This window comes from Perissodus microlepis, chromosome 23 (assembly GCF_051167445.1).
Source record: "Perissodus microlepis isolate ML-2025 ecotype Zambia chromosome 23, ASM5116744v1, whole genome shotgun sequence".
Lineage (NCBI taxonomy): Eukaryota > Metazoa > Chordata > Actinopteri > Cichliformes > Cichlidae > Perissodus > Perissodus microlepis.
In genome coordinates, this window is record NC_140482.1 from 42,519,328 (window position 1) to 42,535,630 (window position 16,303).

General features: G+C 44.8%; 2 protein-coding genes across 4 annotated transcripts; one reads left to right on the forward strand and one right to left on the reverse strand.

Annotated features, from left to right (window-relative positions):
* The first annotated feature begins 4,936 nt into the window (after positions 1-4,936).
* On the forward strand, positions 4,937-10,132 carry prrg1 (proline rich Gla (G-carboxyglutamic acid) 1). 3 transcript variants are annotated; one of them, XR_014799399.1, is made up of 5 exons: positions 4,941-5,073; positions 5,651-5,691; positions 6,412-6,572; positions 7,965-8,718; positions 8,759-10,132. XR_014799399.1 is itself a non-coding variant. In XM_084920812.1 (4 exons), the coding sequence occupies exons 2-4, from the start codon at positions 5,682-5,684 to the stop codon at positions 8,424-8,426; spliced, it is 633 nt and encodes a 210-aa protein (XP_084776938.1). In that variant the 5' UTR covers positions 5,007-5,072; positions 5,649-5,681; the 3' UTR covers positions 8,427-10,132. The 3 variants fall into 3 exon arrangements, 2 of the variants coding, with proteins under 2 accessions (XP_084776937.1, XP_084776938.1); XM_084920812.1 differs by having other exon boundaries at positions 5,007-5,072; positions 5,649-5,691; positions 7,965-10,132; XM_084920811.1 differs by having other exon boundaries at positions 4,937-5,691; positions 7,965-10,132.
* A 372-nt stretch (positions 10,133-10,504) lies between these two features.
* On the reverse strand, positions 10,505-16,111 carry cpox (coproporphyrinogen oxidase). Its single transcript, XM_084920810.1, has 7 exons — positions 15,347-16,111; positions 15,093-15,236; positions 14,897-15,007; positions 14,650-14,791; positions 13,578-13,796; positions 11,188-11,292; positions 10,505-11,090 (listed from the first exon to the last, which is right to left on the reverse strand). The coding sequence occupies exons 1-7, from the start codon at positions 15,906-15,908 to the stop codon at positions 11,006-11,008; spliced, it is 1,368 nt and encodes a 455-aa protein (XP_084776936.1). The 5' UTR covers positions 15,909-16,111; the 3' UTR covers positions 10,505-11,005.
* Positions 16,112-16,303: the final 192 nt, after the last annotated feature.

Below are 16,303 nucleotides of genomic sequence, written 5' to 3' on the forward strand. Positions count from 1 at the left end.
GCACCTGCTGGGTCCTAGTGCCAGAACACACACACACTCGTTCTCTCTGTGTGTGTGTGTTAAATCTGTGTGTACTTATCTTACAGACCTTAATGTCACGGTACTGGGTCGTGTGACCCAGTGTTTGAGTTTTTATGTATCTTTTGTATTCATTTGGTTTCCAGTTTAGCTCATCTAGTTAATTTCTAGGTTGCAGTTTAGTCCTTTGTTTCTTAGTTGTTTCTGTCATCTCCCCCTGTGCTGTCTACCTGTCATGTTTCATGTCTGTGTGGTCCTTGTTGTCAAGTTCGTGTCATGTCTGTCTCCATATTTCCTGTTTTATTTTGAAAGGGTCTGGTGTTCTTTGTTCATTGTATTTAGTGTCCCTGTCCTGTCATTAGGTTCATGTGTGGCAGCTGTTCTTCCTCATGTGTTCCCTGATCATCCCTGTGGGTATTTAGTCTGTTAGTCTTCCCTCTGGTCAAGTTAAGTGTTTTTCAGGATTCTGTGCAGTTCGTGTTTGCCATTTGGTTTATGTAGGTTTTCATGCACTGTCCGTGCAGGTCATGTTCATGTCTGTTTCGTCACGCCATTTGGTTCAGTTTCCATGCATCTGCACAGCATTCTGTTCACAGTGATCATAGTTTTCCCTTTCAGTCATGTTAGTGTTTTTCCAGTTTAGGTTTCTGGTTAGTTGCCTCTCTGTCCCTGTTATGTTTTGTCTACTCCCCTCTATATCAGCCCAAATAAAGGCTCGCTTTCAGTTTAAGTTCACTCCCGTCTCCTCACCTGTGTTCGCACCTGGGTCCACCACACACAGCTCCGCACGGCCTGTCTCCACAGACCGTGACACTTATAGCGCTTTATCACCCCAGTAGAGCGCTTTGTTCTCAGACTGTTGGCTTACTTGTGGTTCCAGGATATTTAAAAGTAGAATGGGAGACTTAAGCTTTAGCCCAGTTTGGATTTGGGCACCAGACACCCTCTTAGGCTTAAAAACTGTATTTTTCATGAAGCATATATTTAGGGCTGCATCAGGTGACCCTGAATTCTCCCTCAGTTATTCTGCAGAAGGCCTAGGCTGCTGGAGGCTTCCCATGATGCTATGAGTGTTTTTTCTTCGCGCCCTGTGTGTTTATACACCCCTCTATATTTTGTTATTAATCCCTGGCTTTGTTCTACACCTTGTCTTTTGTCCTGTCTCCCTCCCCTCACCACGGACCCGTCACAGCCCTGAGCCTGGTTGTGCTGGACGTTTCTTCCGGTTAAAAGGGAGTTTTTCCTTCGCACTGTCACCAAAGCGCGTGCTCAAAGGGGCTCATCTGATTGGGTGCAGTTTTCTCTCTTTTCTCTTTATTATTGTAGGGTCTTTACCTTACAAATAAAAGCCCCAACTTAAAAGCTTTTAATGACGCAGCCTTCAGTTAATAGATTCCCTTAAGTCACTTTTCCAAAAACTGACTGCAGCTTCTACCTGGTGATAGGAATGTTCTTTCTGGCTCAAAAGGCATTGATATTATTCCTGAGAGGTATGTTTGACAGATTATAGGCCAAGAAGTCATTTCTAAAAGTTTACATTCTTGCAACAATGGATGCCCAATGCATCCATAAGGCAGCATTTTAGTGCAAGAGTCTGAGCTAATAATTAACTCATTTTTATTCTTTAACTGTGTGTTATTTTACAAATTTAAAGTATTGTGTACAATTTCACATCAGTTTTCACTGGATGCCTAAATACATGCCATAGTGTGAGTGTTACAGTAGGTGTGTTTTATTGTAGGATACAGGAAGTCCAAAAAGCATAGCTGAATATTCCTGAGATGCTGTCTGTGATCTCTATGTTATATGAAATCATTGTTCAAATTGCATTATATAACCATTCAATATAAACTCACTGGACACTTTATTAGGCACACCTTGGTGGTACTGGGTTTGACCCCTTTTTGCCTTCAAATCAGTCTTAATTGTTTGTGGCATAGATTCAACAAGATGCTGGAAATATTCCCTGCAGCTTTTGGTTCATACATGATAGCATCACACAGTTGCAGCCGTGTGACGTGTACAGACCATTCTCTGTAAGTGCTAGATATTGCTATGTGGGAAAAATCCCAGTAGATCAGCAGACCGTCTGGCACCAACAACCATGTCATGCTCAAAGTCACTTAAATCCTCTGTTCTTCCTCATTCTTATGCTCAGTTTGAACTTTAGGAGGTTTTCATTTCTATGTCTACATGCCTGTATGTTGCTCCCATGGGATTAAGTCATTGGATATTTGCATTAACAAGCAGCTGAAGAGGTGTACTTAGGTAAGGCAGAGAGGGTTTGGACATGTGTAGAGAAAGGGTCGTGGATATATTGGACAAAATATGTTGAAGATGAAGCTACCAGGAAAGAGGAAAAGAGGAAGACCTCAGAGAAGGTTTGTGGATGTAGTGAAGGAGGACATGCAGAAGGTTGGTGTGACGGTATAGGATACTAGAGACAGGGTGAGATGGAGGCAGATGATCTGCTACGGTGAACCCCACAGCAAATCTTCTGCAGTCACCAGAAGTGGAAGATGAGGGCTCGGCTTTTGTTCATTCACTGTGGCTTTAAGATCATCCTCCCTTTAGGCCAGCTTTGTTCTGATTGGCTGCCCTTCCCAAACAGAGAAGCTGGTAGGTGGAGCTGCTGTGCTGATAAAACTACTTTAAGGACGTCTCCACACAATGACATCATCAAGAGTGCTTTGAGCAGTCCGAGGTTGTGGATCACAGCGCAGACACCGACCGTATCACTTTAAACGTTATAAAAACCCTTATTCTGTCTCACACAGACACAGAGCTACGGTTAGAAAGCTGCTCGTGTTCTTTCTAATTGAACTCAGTGATTTTTTTGTCCCCGGGGACAAATCTTGGAATTAATTCATATTGATCACAAATGCACCCTGAGAGAGACATAGACGAGTAAATTAACTTCATAGCTACATTTAATTAGAAATACACCATCAGCTCCTGTGTTGGAGTCCTTGTTAGTTTTAGGTTATAGACCGCAGTTAGCATGAAAGGAAACTGAAAATAAAACACAACGTTTGAAGGTTCATGAACCAGTACATTGATATTATATGCAGGTCTGTACTGTGATGACTTTGTGTGTGTGTGTGTGTGTGTGTGTGTGTGTGTGTGTGTGTGTGTGTGTGTGTGTGTGTGTTTATATTTACCCATCCAGCCTCTCCTGATTACAATCTGTTTTCATCAGTAATGATGTTGAAAGACTTTGCCGGCAGGAACATTTGACCTACACTTTGGTAAGAGACACACACACACACACACACACACACACACACACACACACACACACACGACATCATAACTCATCAGTGTTAATATACTGCTTGGAGTTGCATATTTGATTGCTCGTCTAAGGCACAAAATATCAATGCTTAGATTGAACTGTTTAAAATGACTGACACAGAACACTGAGCATGAGGGAAACCATGTGGAAACAAAGTGAAATGAACAATTGTATCTTCCTCTGCCACGAGGAATTGGAAAATGTGGTGACGTGAGCAAAAAATGAAATGTCAGGCAAATGCTAGAGATGAATATGTTCTTTAATACTAACGTCGCTGAAAGAGGATGGTTTTCTGGATCTGCATTTTAGAATCATCCTCACTATCTGAGATTTGAAGTGAAATTCGTCTCAGCTTGGCAAATATTAACGTCCCAAAATCTCAAACCAAACAGAAGGTGTCTGTGAAGGTTCTCAGTCATCCAGGTCATCGCAGTCTAAGGAGCTTGGAAAGAAAAGCGTCTGGACTTCTTTAAGTTGCTTGAAGACGTTTCACCTCTCATCCGAGAAGCTTCTTCAGTTCTAAGGTCAAGTGGTGGAGAGTCCCAGATTTAAACCCAGTGGGAGTTTCCCCCCAAAGAGGATCATCAGGGGGTCCTTTGTCCCTCTTTGGGGGGAAACTCCCACTGGGTTTAAAATACAGTGTACCCCTTTGGCCTCTACAATTCTCCTGTGGGAGCGGTTGGCGTCATTGCTTTCCTAACACTGTACAACACACATATAATGTATATTTAGCCACCCTGATGTTTCTGATTGTTATTTTAGTTCAATTATTGTCATCATTGTGCCTGTTTTTGTTAGATAAATGTGTAGTGTGTGTGTGCCACAAATGTGTTTTAGGCGCCGTTAACGCTGAATATATAATTCTGGCTAGCTTGGAAGTTGTGATGGGCTGAGCTAACCCTCTCCCCCACTGTTTGTATTTGGCCGCAGGAGCTGGAGCGAGTAAGTTAATGACTTGGAGGTCTTTCTTTCTTTTACCTTTCTTTGTCAGGCACAACGCAAGAACACGGTTACAATAGCAAGGGTTCGATTTATTCTATTTTAATATTTTCTTTCACTTTTTGTTTTTAATTCTGCTTAGTTTCATTTTAGCGTCTGTGATTTGAAGGCATGTAGGTTCAGTTTGGTTTTCGTTCGTTTCAGTCTTTTTAATTATTATTGTTCTGAGGGTGTGGTGCGGAAAGCAGGGCTTCAGTATAGATCTAAGCAGCTGACTCAGTCTTAGACATCCAAACTCTCAATAAACATGTCAATCAAAGCCTTATCAGAAACGTGAAAAATGTTAGATATAAGATTAAAATGTTTTACCTACTAAAACTACGAATATTTCCTCTTTATTTTGTTTTATTTGAGCTAGTTTTCCAAGTTCACAAAATAGTTTCATTATTTTTTCATTATTCTTTATGTTTTTTTGTCACATACGATTTTAGCTTCGTTTAATTAACCTTGCGGAGGATGGAGAAAACAAGAACTGCCGCCTTTCATTGATGACCTTTGCTTTTTATTGGGTGGCCTATTTGTGAACTAACTTACATAATTAGATTGTTGGTTACATTTATTTATCTTTAGTTATTTTTCTATAAACATTTATTTACCTGCTATTCTTCGTCCTAACGGCGGTGTGTCTCTTTAACTCGGGGCAGTTCGTGAAGCCGCGATACCAAACAGACCTTGTGCGCCTGCGCAGTTTGTACAACAAATCTTTCGGGCAGCGGAGGAGACGAATGGTCGCGAATGCGCATATTTGGGGACGAAAAAAGGTAAGTCGGAGCGATGGGCGTTGTGTGTGCAGCAACACACGGTTTCGAGAAGCAGTGAAGCCCGTAGCGTTTGGCGGGACGCTCTCCCGGGAAGTCTTTGTTTGGATCCTGTGTTGATGGCCAGATTGAATTTAAAGGTGAAGGCTCCGTGAGCCCACCAATCGACCTGTCAGGACACTAACCCGCTCAGCCACACACCACCGAAGCTAACCTAACCAGATAGAGACCGTTAGCACAGCGCCGTGTCCGCGGTGGCTGTTTGGGGCGGAGGCGCTTTGTGATGGATGATTGTGCTGATGGTCATCTATTTTTGGATCCGTGCGGAGCGCTGGACGGCAGCCGCCATTGGTCGCTGTCACTTCAGCCACGATGTCTCGTGGTCATGGCGTAACGACGCCCTTTACCGTGTCCCTGTTAGAAAACGTCGGTCTGTGTGAGCTTAGAAACCGTGCTGCTCATCTTTAAGTAGGACCAAAGGAAGGGTGTAGCTGCTGAGATGGAAGTTCGCGTTAACTGTCATCTTACTCGCACCAGCAGGTTCAAAGCTGAAGCTTAATGCCTGTTTGCTTTTCTGCAGATAAATCCCCCCAAACAGACCCGCGGGAATCATGGGGAGTGGTAAGTTTACCCACAAGCAGAGACGGAAACACGGATTCCTCTTTTTCCTACTCTCGCTTGTTTTTCCTGTTCTATTGTGTTGATTTTCCACATTGTCCATGCTAGTAAACCACTGCAGTGTTAACACAGTAACAATTCCCATTCTTTCCGGGGGGAAATTCCTGTTTGGATTTTGCTCTTTGTCCTTTTTTTCTGCTTTTAAGCCTTTTGTTGATCCCATTCCCGAAGTTATGAGTCACACAGCCATTACTTGTTAATTTGGGCATGTTGTGGCATCTGGCTGTTTCCTTGGGGGAGTTTATGTTTATATTCTGGATGTGAGAAACAGAGGGCCACCTTGTCTCTTCAAGTCCGTTCTTCCAGTTTCTTTTATTTGGCAGAGGGACGGATGCCTAAATCAAAGGAGCTTTTGTCTTTATGTAGAAATGTGGGCACTGACCAGCGCTGGGCTCGGCTGCCTTTGTTTCAGTCCCCACCTCGCTCCCTCTCCCGATTTTCCTCATTATTTTTTCCCAGCATCTCTATCCTTTTTGCCGCCCTTTCAATGCTCTCTAAATTCCTCCCCCATGCTGTTCTGCTTGCTGACTCGCCCTTGCTTTCCTGTCATCTTCATTCCTTTCCTGTCTCTGCTTGTTGATTAATGCATTTTTTTCTTTCCCCTACTCGCTCCTGTCTTTGCTTCCTCCCTCCTCCACTCATCTGCTGTTTCCCTCGTTTCAGTGTTCCTGCCGGCAGAAGCGGCCCACTCGGTCCTGCGGAGGCTGCGCAGGGCCAACTTTTTTCTGGAGGAAATAAAGCAGGGTAACATCCAGAGGGAGTGTCGGGAGGAGACCTGCACCTATGAGGAGGCCCGGGAAGCTTTTGAGAACGAAGAGAAGACGGTGAGAGGATAAGGAGGCGTGTCGCATCACACAGTGCACATCAAAACTCCAACATGAACCACGCGTCGTTTTTCTTTAACAGGAAATCATTTCCCATTGGGGCACATCTGTGGAATGCTGGAATAAACAGCTTAAAGTGGAAGATCCTTTATCTTCCTGATTCTTATAGATGAGGACAGAATTATTAGCCCACCTATGAAATTTAAAGTCTTTCCCGGGTGCTTCTTCAACAAGCATGTTTGTGCACAATAACAGAACCGTTTCAGATTAGTTTGACCGGGGTCAGTATTATTCGCCCTTCTGGAAAAACAGACCTTTTTATCGTGCCACCGCACAAAGCACTGCTGGGAAATGATGTGATTTAACTTGGTAATGCTCAGAGCTTCTAGAATCAGGATAAAACTGAAGGTTATTTTCCTATTTTCACTCAGTATCAAAACTTCAGCGAGGGTCTGAGCTATCAGTTGAGAAAGCATACAGAGTTTCCACAGTAGAAAGCAGAGTGTTAAACCACAGAGACGATGCTTATGTTTGGAGAGAGAAGTGAGAGGTGTACAACCAAAGAGCGCTGGCTCCACAGTGAAACACGGGGGTGGGAGTATTATGCCGTGGGAATGCTTCAGCCCACTTTAAACAGAGAGTCTCAGGATGGAAGGAATCGTGAAGAAAGAAGAAAATATGAAGCTTTAGAAAGAAAACCTCAGACAACCAGCAGCAAATCTGGGTCCTTATTTGTCTTCCAACACGACAACAACCCAAAACATGCCTGGTGAAGAACAGCTGGTCTGCACGGAGCCCTGACACCAGTGCCAGTCTGTGGGGGGGCCTGAAGATCTAGGCCAAGATGATCAAGTCTGGAGGATCTTGGGAGATTCACTGAAGAAGACACGTGTTAGCATTGGGGAGCTAATCATTTTGTCCCTGGTAGTAAAATAACATAATCATCCAAAAAACTAGGATGTTTGGATAATTGAAAGTCCTCGCCCTTTTTAAAAGCACTTGGGAAACACTTGAAACATGAAAACATGGCTTCCACTGCAGCTAAATCCCACAGGTCAGCATCACCAGTGGAGAGTAACCCACGCCAGCCACTCTAACTACAAGTGATATTTTGTGGCGTTCATGTGTCCAGCAGTGAAATCCTGTGCCGAGAGCGGAACGAGGGTGTTTGTCAGAAAGTGATTGCAATCAGCAGGAAGAACAGCCCAGTGCAGCATTGTGTGGAGGCTGGAGCCGGGTCATGTGTGCACTCACGTGGTCTCTCTTTTTGTTTGTTTGGGTGTTGTTGTCGGTTTCCTTTGCGTTGCAGTAATCTGGATAAAAAGCGCTTGCAGTGGGGGGGATGTGCACTTTTGGGCTGTTTTATTGACAGTGTGGATGTTCTGTGTGCAGAGGCAGTTCTGGGAAGAATATGTGCGTGAAAGCAGTCCGCCTGGAGGCCTGGAGGCAGCGGTGGGCGGGATCCACTCGCTCTACCTGATTGTGCCGCTGCTGCTGGTCGTGGTCATCATCGCCGGCGTCGCAATCACTGTGTGGCGCTGCCACTCCCGCAAACGCTCACAGCGCAGCCCCAGCATGGGACTCTCGCATCACAACAACGTCTTGTCAGTGGTCTCTATGGACCACTGGGGGAGGGAATACCACGGTGACCAATCAGAACTCAGCATCCACAGCAGCCCAGCGTATCCAGGCTCAGAGTTTACGTCAGGGCGCGGAAGCGCCGGCGACCCGCCGCCATCTTACGAAGAGGCTGTGGGCCACACGGACGTCCAAATAGAGACGGAGCCACCCCCACAGTATGAGGACATAGTCAACAGCAGTTCTGTTAGTGTCAATGGGGGCCAAGGGAAGTGAACGTGTTTTTAACCAGCAGCCTAACAAAAGCCCTAACACACACTAAGACTATTATTGTTTAGCAGTGCTACTGCTGTGGTTTCACCAGCCCCCCCCTGCAATCCAACACACACAACAGAAACACTAATAACTGTTTGGTCAGTGGACTAATGCAATCATTAGTGCTGGAACAGAAGTTGCACTAACCGTTGAAGGAACGAGTGATGGTGCAATGCCAAACCGGTCTACACGCTGCTGCTTCTCCTCACGCGGTGTCACAGCTACAGATTCACAAACAGGGTTTGTATCACAGGTGTGAGACCAATGCGATACAAACAGGGTTTGTATCACAGGTGTGAGACCAATGCTTTAGTGACGCTCGGTACCAGCTGATGCCAGTTTGAGACCCGAGTAGGCGGCGTCACATCATTTGTTTTTCACCTTTGAATGCGTCCTTGTCAAAAATACTTCATCCACAAGTTTACTGTTGTACATTTGCTGTGTGTGACTCGATCATAAGTGAACATAACTCAGACTTTTGAGAAAGGACATTATTCACCAGCCTGTCTCTCGTGGTGGGCCGGGAGCCTGCATGTGGCTCCAGTGAGGGTTTTACCTGTAAACAGTAAACAGATGTCAAGGCATAATATATCTTTTTTTAATTTAACCTTTATTTAACCAGGAAGATCCCATTGAGATTAAAAACCTCTTTTTCAAGGGAAACCTGGCCAAGATAGGCAACAGCAAGTGTCTCCCAGTTACAGAAATGACTCGGTTAATATGCCTTAAACCATGCGGTGACACGCCAAACCAAAGCATTGGTCCATCTTTAGTAAACACAAAGGGTTAAGGGAAGGACGGCAGTTATGCGTCATTACCTGCTTATATTTTGGTAACGCCTGTAGTTCATGCTGTCCTCGTGAGGTTAGAGGTGTCTCCGTACTGTTTAATGGTCAGGACTCACTGGCCCATGAACACTAGTGGGGCCTCTGACAGCTGCTTTAACTGTGGAACGCCCTCCTTCCCAAACGGACCTCCTGGATGTGAAGCTGCAGCTGTGCTACAGTTACTGACTTGCACATAAATGTGGGGCAGAAAGCAGCAGAGACGGGTTGTCAGGGGAAGCTTCTGTATTTACAGTCACCGTGGATAAAGTCTATGTTTAGCATGAGTAATGTATCTATGTAACTGTGTATCTGTGTGCAAACATTACGGGGAGGCATTTTTTAAAGCTTAAAAGCCAGTGACTGCACCGGTGCTGATGTAACCGTAGTACAGTAGGTTGTGAATAATGAAGGGACGAAGCTCAGAATGAGCTGTTTCATGGAAAGTAGGACAGTCTGGTTCATGTTTGCTGTGTCACTCAGCAGTAACAATGACGTTGTAATCCTCAGAGTGCTCAGTCTATACGAAACACTGCTGCTGCTGCATACACTCTAAAGCCAAATATGTTGTCACTAATGCTGATCACTGTCACACAGCAGAGCACTGAACGTTTGCAGCGTGACCTTTGAGCCTCAGCACTCGCTGTGACACTGAGCTGACTCGTGCTGGTAGAGGTAGCAATTTTGGTTCGGTCACTTGTACTGTTACTTAACTGAACCCTGTTTTTACAAAGCCTTATCGAGGAAAAACACGTTACATAACACTAAAAGTAAGGAGCTTGTTATAAATCTTTCACTTGTGCAAAAGCTTGAATTAATTTGTAATAAAATATTTAAAACGCGCTACTCGCTGCATGAATCTTTCAGCGTCTCGAGAACATGTTCAGTTTGTTTGGGTGAGCACTTGTTGCCCCCCCGCATTACCATCATCACTCACAAAGGGACAAATTATTCATCGCCTGGTGGTTTTCCAGGCTCTCACAAAGTGAGAGATTCTTACGAAGGATACAAATGTATCCAGTGTGAGCTTCACTTTATTTTAAAGAAACAGAAGAAGAGAAGAAAAAGACAGATTCTTGTTTCCACCTGGCCTGTGACTCACATTCGTCCTCTGTGGGTCAGAGTATTGTTCACTGCTGTTCAAACAAACCATAAAGTGATTCATTAACCACAAATCAAAGACCAAGCACAAAGTAAATGGGCCTCAGCAGAGAGTGGTGAATATCCATTTATTCATTTTGTGGCAGAAACAGTCATAATTGTGGACATTGGACATTGAAACCAGCTTCTATTAACATTAGATAGCAGAGCTGACACAGTGGCTCAGTTTGTCCTTTTCAGGTGTTTGTTGAAAGCGAGCAGAGGACGGCTTTAACAGCTTTGAGCAGAGCGAGCCACATTTAGCTGGTCATAGAACAAAACACGCACACGGAAGTGTAGCTGACCTGAACAGGAGGTCGCCCATTAAGTCACATTATTTGGTCTTGCAGCAAGCAATGGCACCAAGCTCATGAACTGAGTTTGACATTATTACGTTAGAATTCAGGGCCCGTTTTACCACGGCTCGTTTGACAAAATGAAAAAGCTCTTCAGACATCTACAGCGCAGCTCCATATTATAAAATCAGTGTTAAATGTTGCCCAGCTGGTCGATCAGCCAGCTTTATAAAATAGATGTTTTTGTCCATACTGACGTCCAAACCCGGGGGCGCTCCGGTCACACCCAGTCTTTGGGGTTTCGTAATGCATCCAGCATCTCAGCCTCCCGGGTGCCTTCGGCAGGCTCGTGCATGTACTCCCACCTGAGGATGAAGAGTGATTCTGTTACCACGCGACGCGGGCAGCCTGCTGTCGACACAAGCGAGGTGCAAACAGTGCTTTGAAGAGGCAGCAGCTTACCTTGCGGTGAGTGGGAGGGACATGAGGATGCTCTCGATTCTTGAGCCGGGCGTGGCCAGGCCAAACTTCACTCCCCTGTCGTACACCAGGTTAAACTCCACATACCTGCAGAGCAACACATCCTCACTGTAGGCTCAAAACTTACTGTTCATTGTTTAAGGTGATCAGGTACTGTATGAAAACACATAAGAACAAACCAAGGCAGCCCATTCTCTGGGTTTACTTTCACAGGAATAATATTGTAATGTGTATTTATTCATTTTGTTTTCTTTGTTACTGTGATAGGTTTGTGTTAGAGATGGCACGATACCACTTTTTAATGTCCGATACCGATATAAATTTGGATATCTGCCGATACGATATGATTCCGATATAGTGTTTTTTAATCAATAAGACTGTTTTATTAATATCTTGCTGCATTTTGTACAAGTTCATACTCAAGTTTTAAAAAACAAACAAACACTAAAGCTATTCTGTTATACCTGTATGTAAAAACTATTTTATAGTTCAGCAACACTGATCAATCTAATAAACGTAAACCTGCACCATCCTCCCTATTCTGGTATTTTAAAGAGTACTTAGCAGAAATATTAAGCAACCTAACTAATAGGATTGAAAACGCCCCACAAAAATAAATAAATAAATAAACAGGGAACCCCCCCTCCACCCTCCGCTTCGTGATGCGTAATCGACATAATCAACTTTAATTTGATGCGTGTAAAAGAAAATTCACAGAAATCAATTATTTTTCCACAATAATTAATTAGATTCAACATCGTTCTTCTACAGAACTGCAGACTGCACAGATGGTACCTTCCCAAAGGAAAAAGTACTATAGCTTACTAGGGTATATTAGACTTAACAGTTACTATATACAGTAATGGACTTCTGTACATTTTACATCAGATTAAAACTTTGGGTGTAAGAGTCAGATAATTATTTATTAAAAGCTCGACATTTTAAATGAGAATAAGAAAGAAAAGTATGTCTCTGTGCCCCCTTTTCCCTGTTCATGCCCTATCGGCCCCCCTGGCTAAACTTTGCTAGATCCGCCCCTGCACAGTTACCAGCCGTCAGCTGCGTAGAAAAAGATCCTGGTGTAGAAAGTAATATTAAATAAATTCTAACAACAGCTTATCAAGGTTAAACGTGCTGCTGTTGTTCAGCCGCTGGTTTCCTCTTTCTGGTGCAAAGTGGGCCAAAAACAAAGAAGAGAGACGGACTCGCGACAGAAAAGCCGATCAGCTGATCATTGATCAGTTTGGTGATTGAAGCAGCAGCAGGAGAGAGAGAGAGAGAGAGAGGCAGTCGCTCCATATATCGGTTGTTAAGCTTAACGTGGGAATGCTTTACAAACATTCAGAGATGAACTTTGCTTTACTTCTCTGGAATAACTTCCTCGGAGATGAAATGCCGGGTTGGTAGCGAAGCAGCAAATGCTGAACCAGACCGCGAACAGGCCTCGCACGCCACAGCCGCTCTGTCACGTGACGCACACAGCCCCGACGTGCCAAAGTTCTGAGCTGAATTACGTCATGTCGCAAGTTTTGTGAGGCGCTTTCTGTATGCGCCAACACATACCACACTGAGCTAATCTGAACAATCTAATCACTCTACTGGTTTCCAGCTTGCTATCCATTCTCAAACTCGCCCTTTAAGTCAGTCTCTGTGTTGTTAGCGACTCCCTGCCAGGATCCACTCCAGCTTCAGACCACACTGCAGTCAGAGCTCTTTAAGTAGCTCAATCACACAAGTGAAGGAAGACTAAACCTGAGACTGGCAGTCACTGCAAGTCTGTGGCCTGAAAAACAGGACGGACTGACCTGGATCAGCTGGTCTGTGAAACCTTTATAATTTTGTGTTTATTTGAGCTCAAATATTCTTAAAGGAAAATCTGAATAAAAATAATATCAAACTTTGCTCATTTTCTACAACAGGTAAAACATCAAAGGTTAAAAATAAGTGAAGCTTTGTTTCAGTGTCTAGTGTGGATCCCTCCTGCAGCAGTAACTGTAGCTTTGTGTCGATCAGACCTGTAGCCTCTTCCTCTGCAAAGCACAGCATCACCTCTGGGACGTCTGTGTGTTTCCTTGCATGACGTGCTCACTGCAGGTTCTTCTGCAACATTTCTGCGTGTCAGGACGCTCACTCTGACTTCAAAACAGTCTCTTTAGTCTTCTTCGACTCCTCTATGATAAAAAGACTTGTGTGTTTAAGGTCACGGTGTTGATGTGTGAATTTTATTATTTGTGCAAAATCCAAGATGAGCATGAACAGCTCTTTGTTGAAGACCTCAGAAGTCTTGTTTGTAGACTTCCACAAAGATCTGAAAATCAAACTGATGCCTGATCAGATGGGTTCTCTCTTATTTACTGTTTGGTGCTACTCACCGGCCTCGTCGAACTTGCTGCCAGTCCTTCTCCTCATCAGAAAAAGAGTCATTGAGATGTTTGTACACAATGGGCAGATAGCAGGGCACCACCGTGCGGGCGCAGCGCTTGACGAAGCTGAACACTTCCTCCTGATTCGGGGAGTCCAGGTCGTCAAAGAAGATTCCTCCTATACCGCGGGTCTCTCCTCTGTGGCGGACGTAGAAGTACCTGTCACACCTGGGCAACATGCAGTAACATATACTGAGACAGAAGCAGGGCCAAATAAATATCCAAATATATGGCATGACATACGACAAATGAAGTCTGAAAGACAGATTTGCCTGTATGTTGATATCAGTATTTATAATGACCGAGTAATGAAAATTTAGAAAGTAAAATAAAACGTTTAAAAAAACTAAAGATGCAAGAGAAATGTCCTCTCAACCACGTTATGAGCAGTGATGTTCCACAGTTTGTCCACCAGAGGGAGCTCTGCAACTTCTCTGTTGCTTGGACCACCACAAACACACCAACTCAGCAGATTCAGCAAAACAGCAGTAATATCTTAGTGAGGATTAAAAATAAATATGAGGGAATTGTGTTTATGTTCCATCTTTACTGAGAGAAAAAGAAAAATATCGGCCGATATATCAGACTTTGAAATCATCAAACGTCAGTATAGGTATCAAAGCTCCAAATGGGCTCTAAATGAATTAACAGCAAGTCGACTGAAAGCATGTCTGTAGAGACAGTAAACTGTGCTACATTTAGTGGATGAGAAGGGTGCCAATCGTCTCTGTAAGAGGAAAGGCATATTTATGAAAACATCACATTATTCCTTAAATGTAAAATTTTACTTCATACAGCAAACATCAGATAAACCACACCCATCATTTCCCACTGAAGTCAATCCCTGACTAACGTCTTGGCTCAACGGTTTTTCTGCAACTGCAGATTTTAGGCAAAGACTTCCTCTTATCATCACTCCACAGTGGGGATACACCCAGTGCAAATCCACACACAGATGCGTACGTGCTGAAGGACGCACGTGCAAGTGCAGGGGACGAGCGTGGGGCTAACCAAACCGTACCATTTCTTAAAGTCGGGGTAGTACTGTGGGTGGTGCTTGTCACAGGCCTCCTTCAGGGTTTTGTGGAAATGAAAGGCATCTTCCTTATCTATATACACCGGGGTCAGGTCTGTGCCTCCACCGAACCACCACTGCTTAGTGCCTGGAACAAGGAAGAAGGAAACAAGGGTTATCATTCACTCACACACTCAGCTGTGTCACTGACACTGAGAGCCACCTGCTGATGTGATGAAGGCCTAATGCTTACCATCTTCCTCCTCAATCTCAAAGTATCTGTAGTTGAAGTGCACAGTGGGAATATGGGGGTTTTTGGGGTGGATAACGGAGCTTACTCCCATGGCAACAAATGGCAGTTTACCTGGGAAAAATAAAGATACCAATATTAAAGTTTAAACCGCTGTATCGAGGGTTCAATAACACAAATCGCAGTAGTCAAAACTCACCATCTTTCCCTTTGAGGACCTTTCCTCTGCTCCTCATCTGCTTCGCAGCCTCCTCTGTCAGGTTCCCAAACACCACTGACACATTAACACCCGCCTTCTCAAACACCTTTCCGTCCTGCATCACACAGCTGATGCCTCCACCACCTGACACAGACACAGTCAGTTTACTTTTGGTTCTTCTTTAAGCAAATATAATCGTGTTACACTCTGTTACACTGTGCGTGGATATTTTATGTCAGGCAGAAGCGCCTCACCTTCCTTCCTCTTCCACCGGTCAACCCTGAACGTCCCACCGTCCACTTTCTCCAGGGCTTTGCAGAAGTCGGCCTGAGTCTCCATGATCAGCATCTCCATCTTCGTACGCATCTCGTCCTTGTTCCCCTGCAGCACACTAATGTCAGTCACCGGCGGCGACATAAAGCCCCGGCATCTCTGAAGAATGTCCGCTTCTTCCCCCGTCTCCTTTGCGGCTCGGGGGACCCTCGTTGCCATCTCTGCGCGCTGGAAGTGGTCAGTGTTAGCTAGAAACCCCGCTACGGCCGCCGCCGCTGTTACTGCTGCGGCTCCGCTGAGCGCCAGGGCTCCCCTCCTGGTATTCCCGGACCTGCCTGCGGTCCCATGGGACATGAACCTCACGCCGGTACCCCTCGAAAACCATCTCGTTCCCGGAAGCAAAGGCACTGACCGGCTGTGAGTGGAGGCTAGCCGCGAAACGGACTCTCCGGCACTAGCGAGCCCCTTTAACGGAGAAGTTAAACATCGTCTCGCGGCGGTGTGAGCCGTTTTGTTCACCGAGTAAAACACGATGGTGGCCATCTGTGGACAAGACACGATTCTCTGTCCGTGTGTCCGGCCGCTGCCTGTCACTGTGTTCTCACCACCAACTTAAAACTGTGTCAGAAGTTTCACCTACGTGATATCAGTCATGTTTCAGATGAAGGGGCGTGGTTTGTCAAAGGAGATGAACGCAACATGGGAAATGTCGTTCTCCATTATCGCGGTGCGGAGCTCAGAATGATGCATGCCTACACAAAACTCCAAGACCCAGAGTTCAGTGCGCCACACAAACGTTGCATTCAAAGACTTGTGCTGTTTGGGGACGTATTTAAGGACCTCTGTTTCTCATACGATTGTTCATAACATTGATTGATTTATTAGACTTCTGCGGGAAATCTTCGTCTAAACTTCGACGACGTAACCGGAAACCCCAT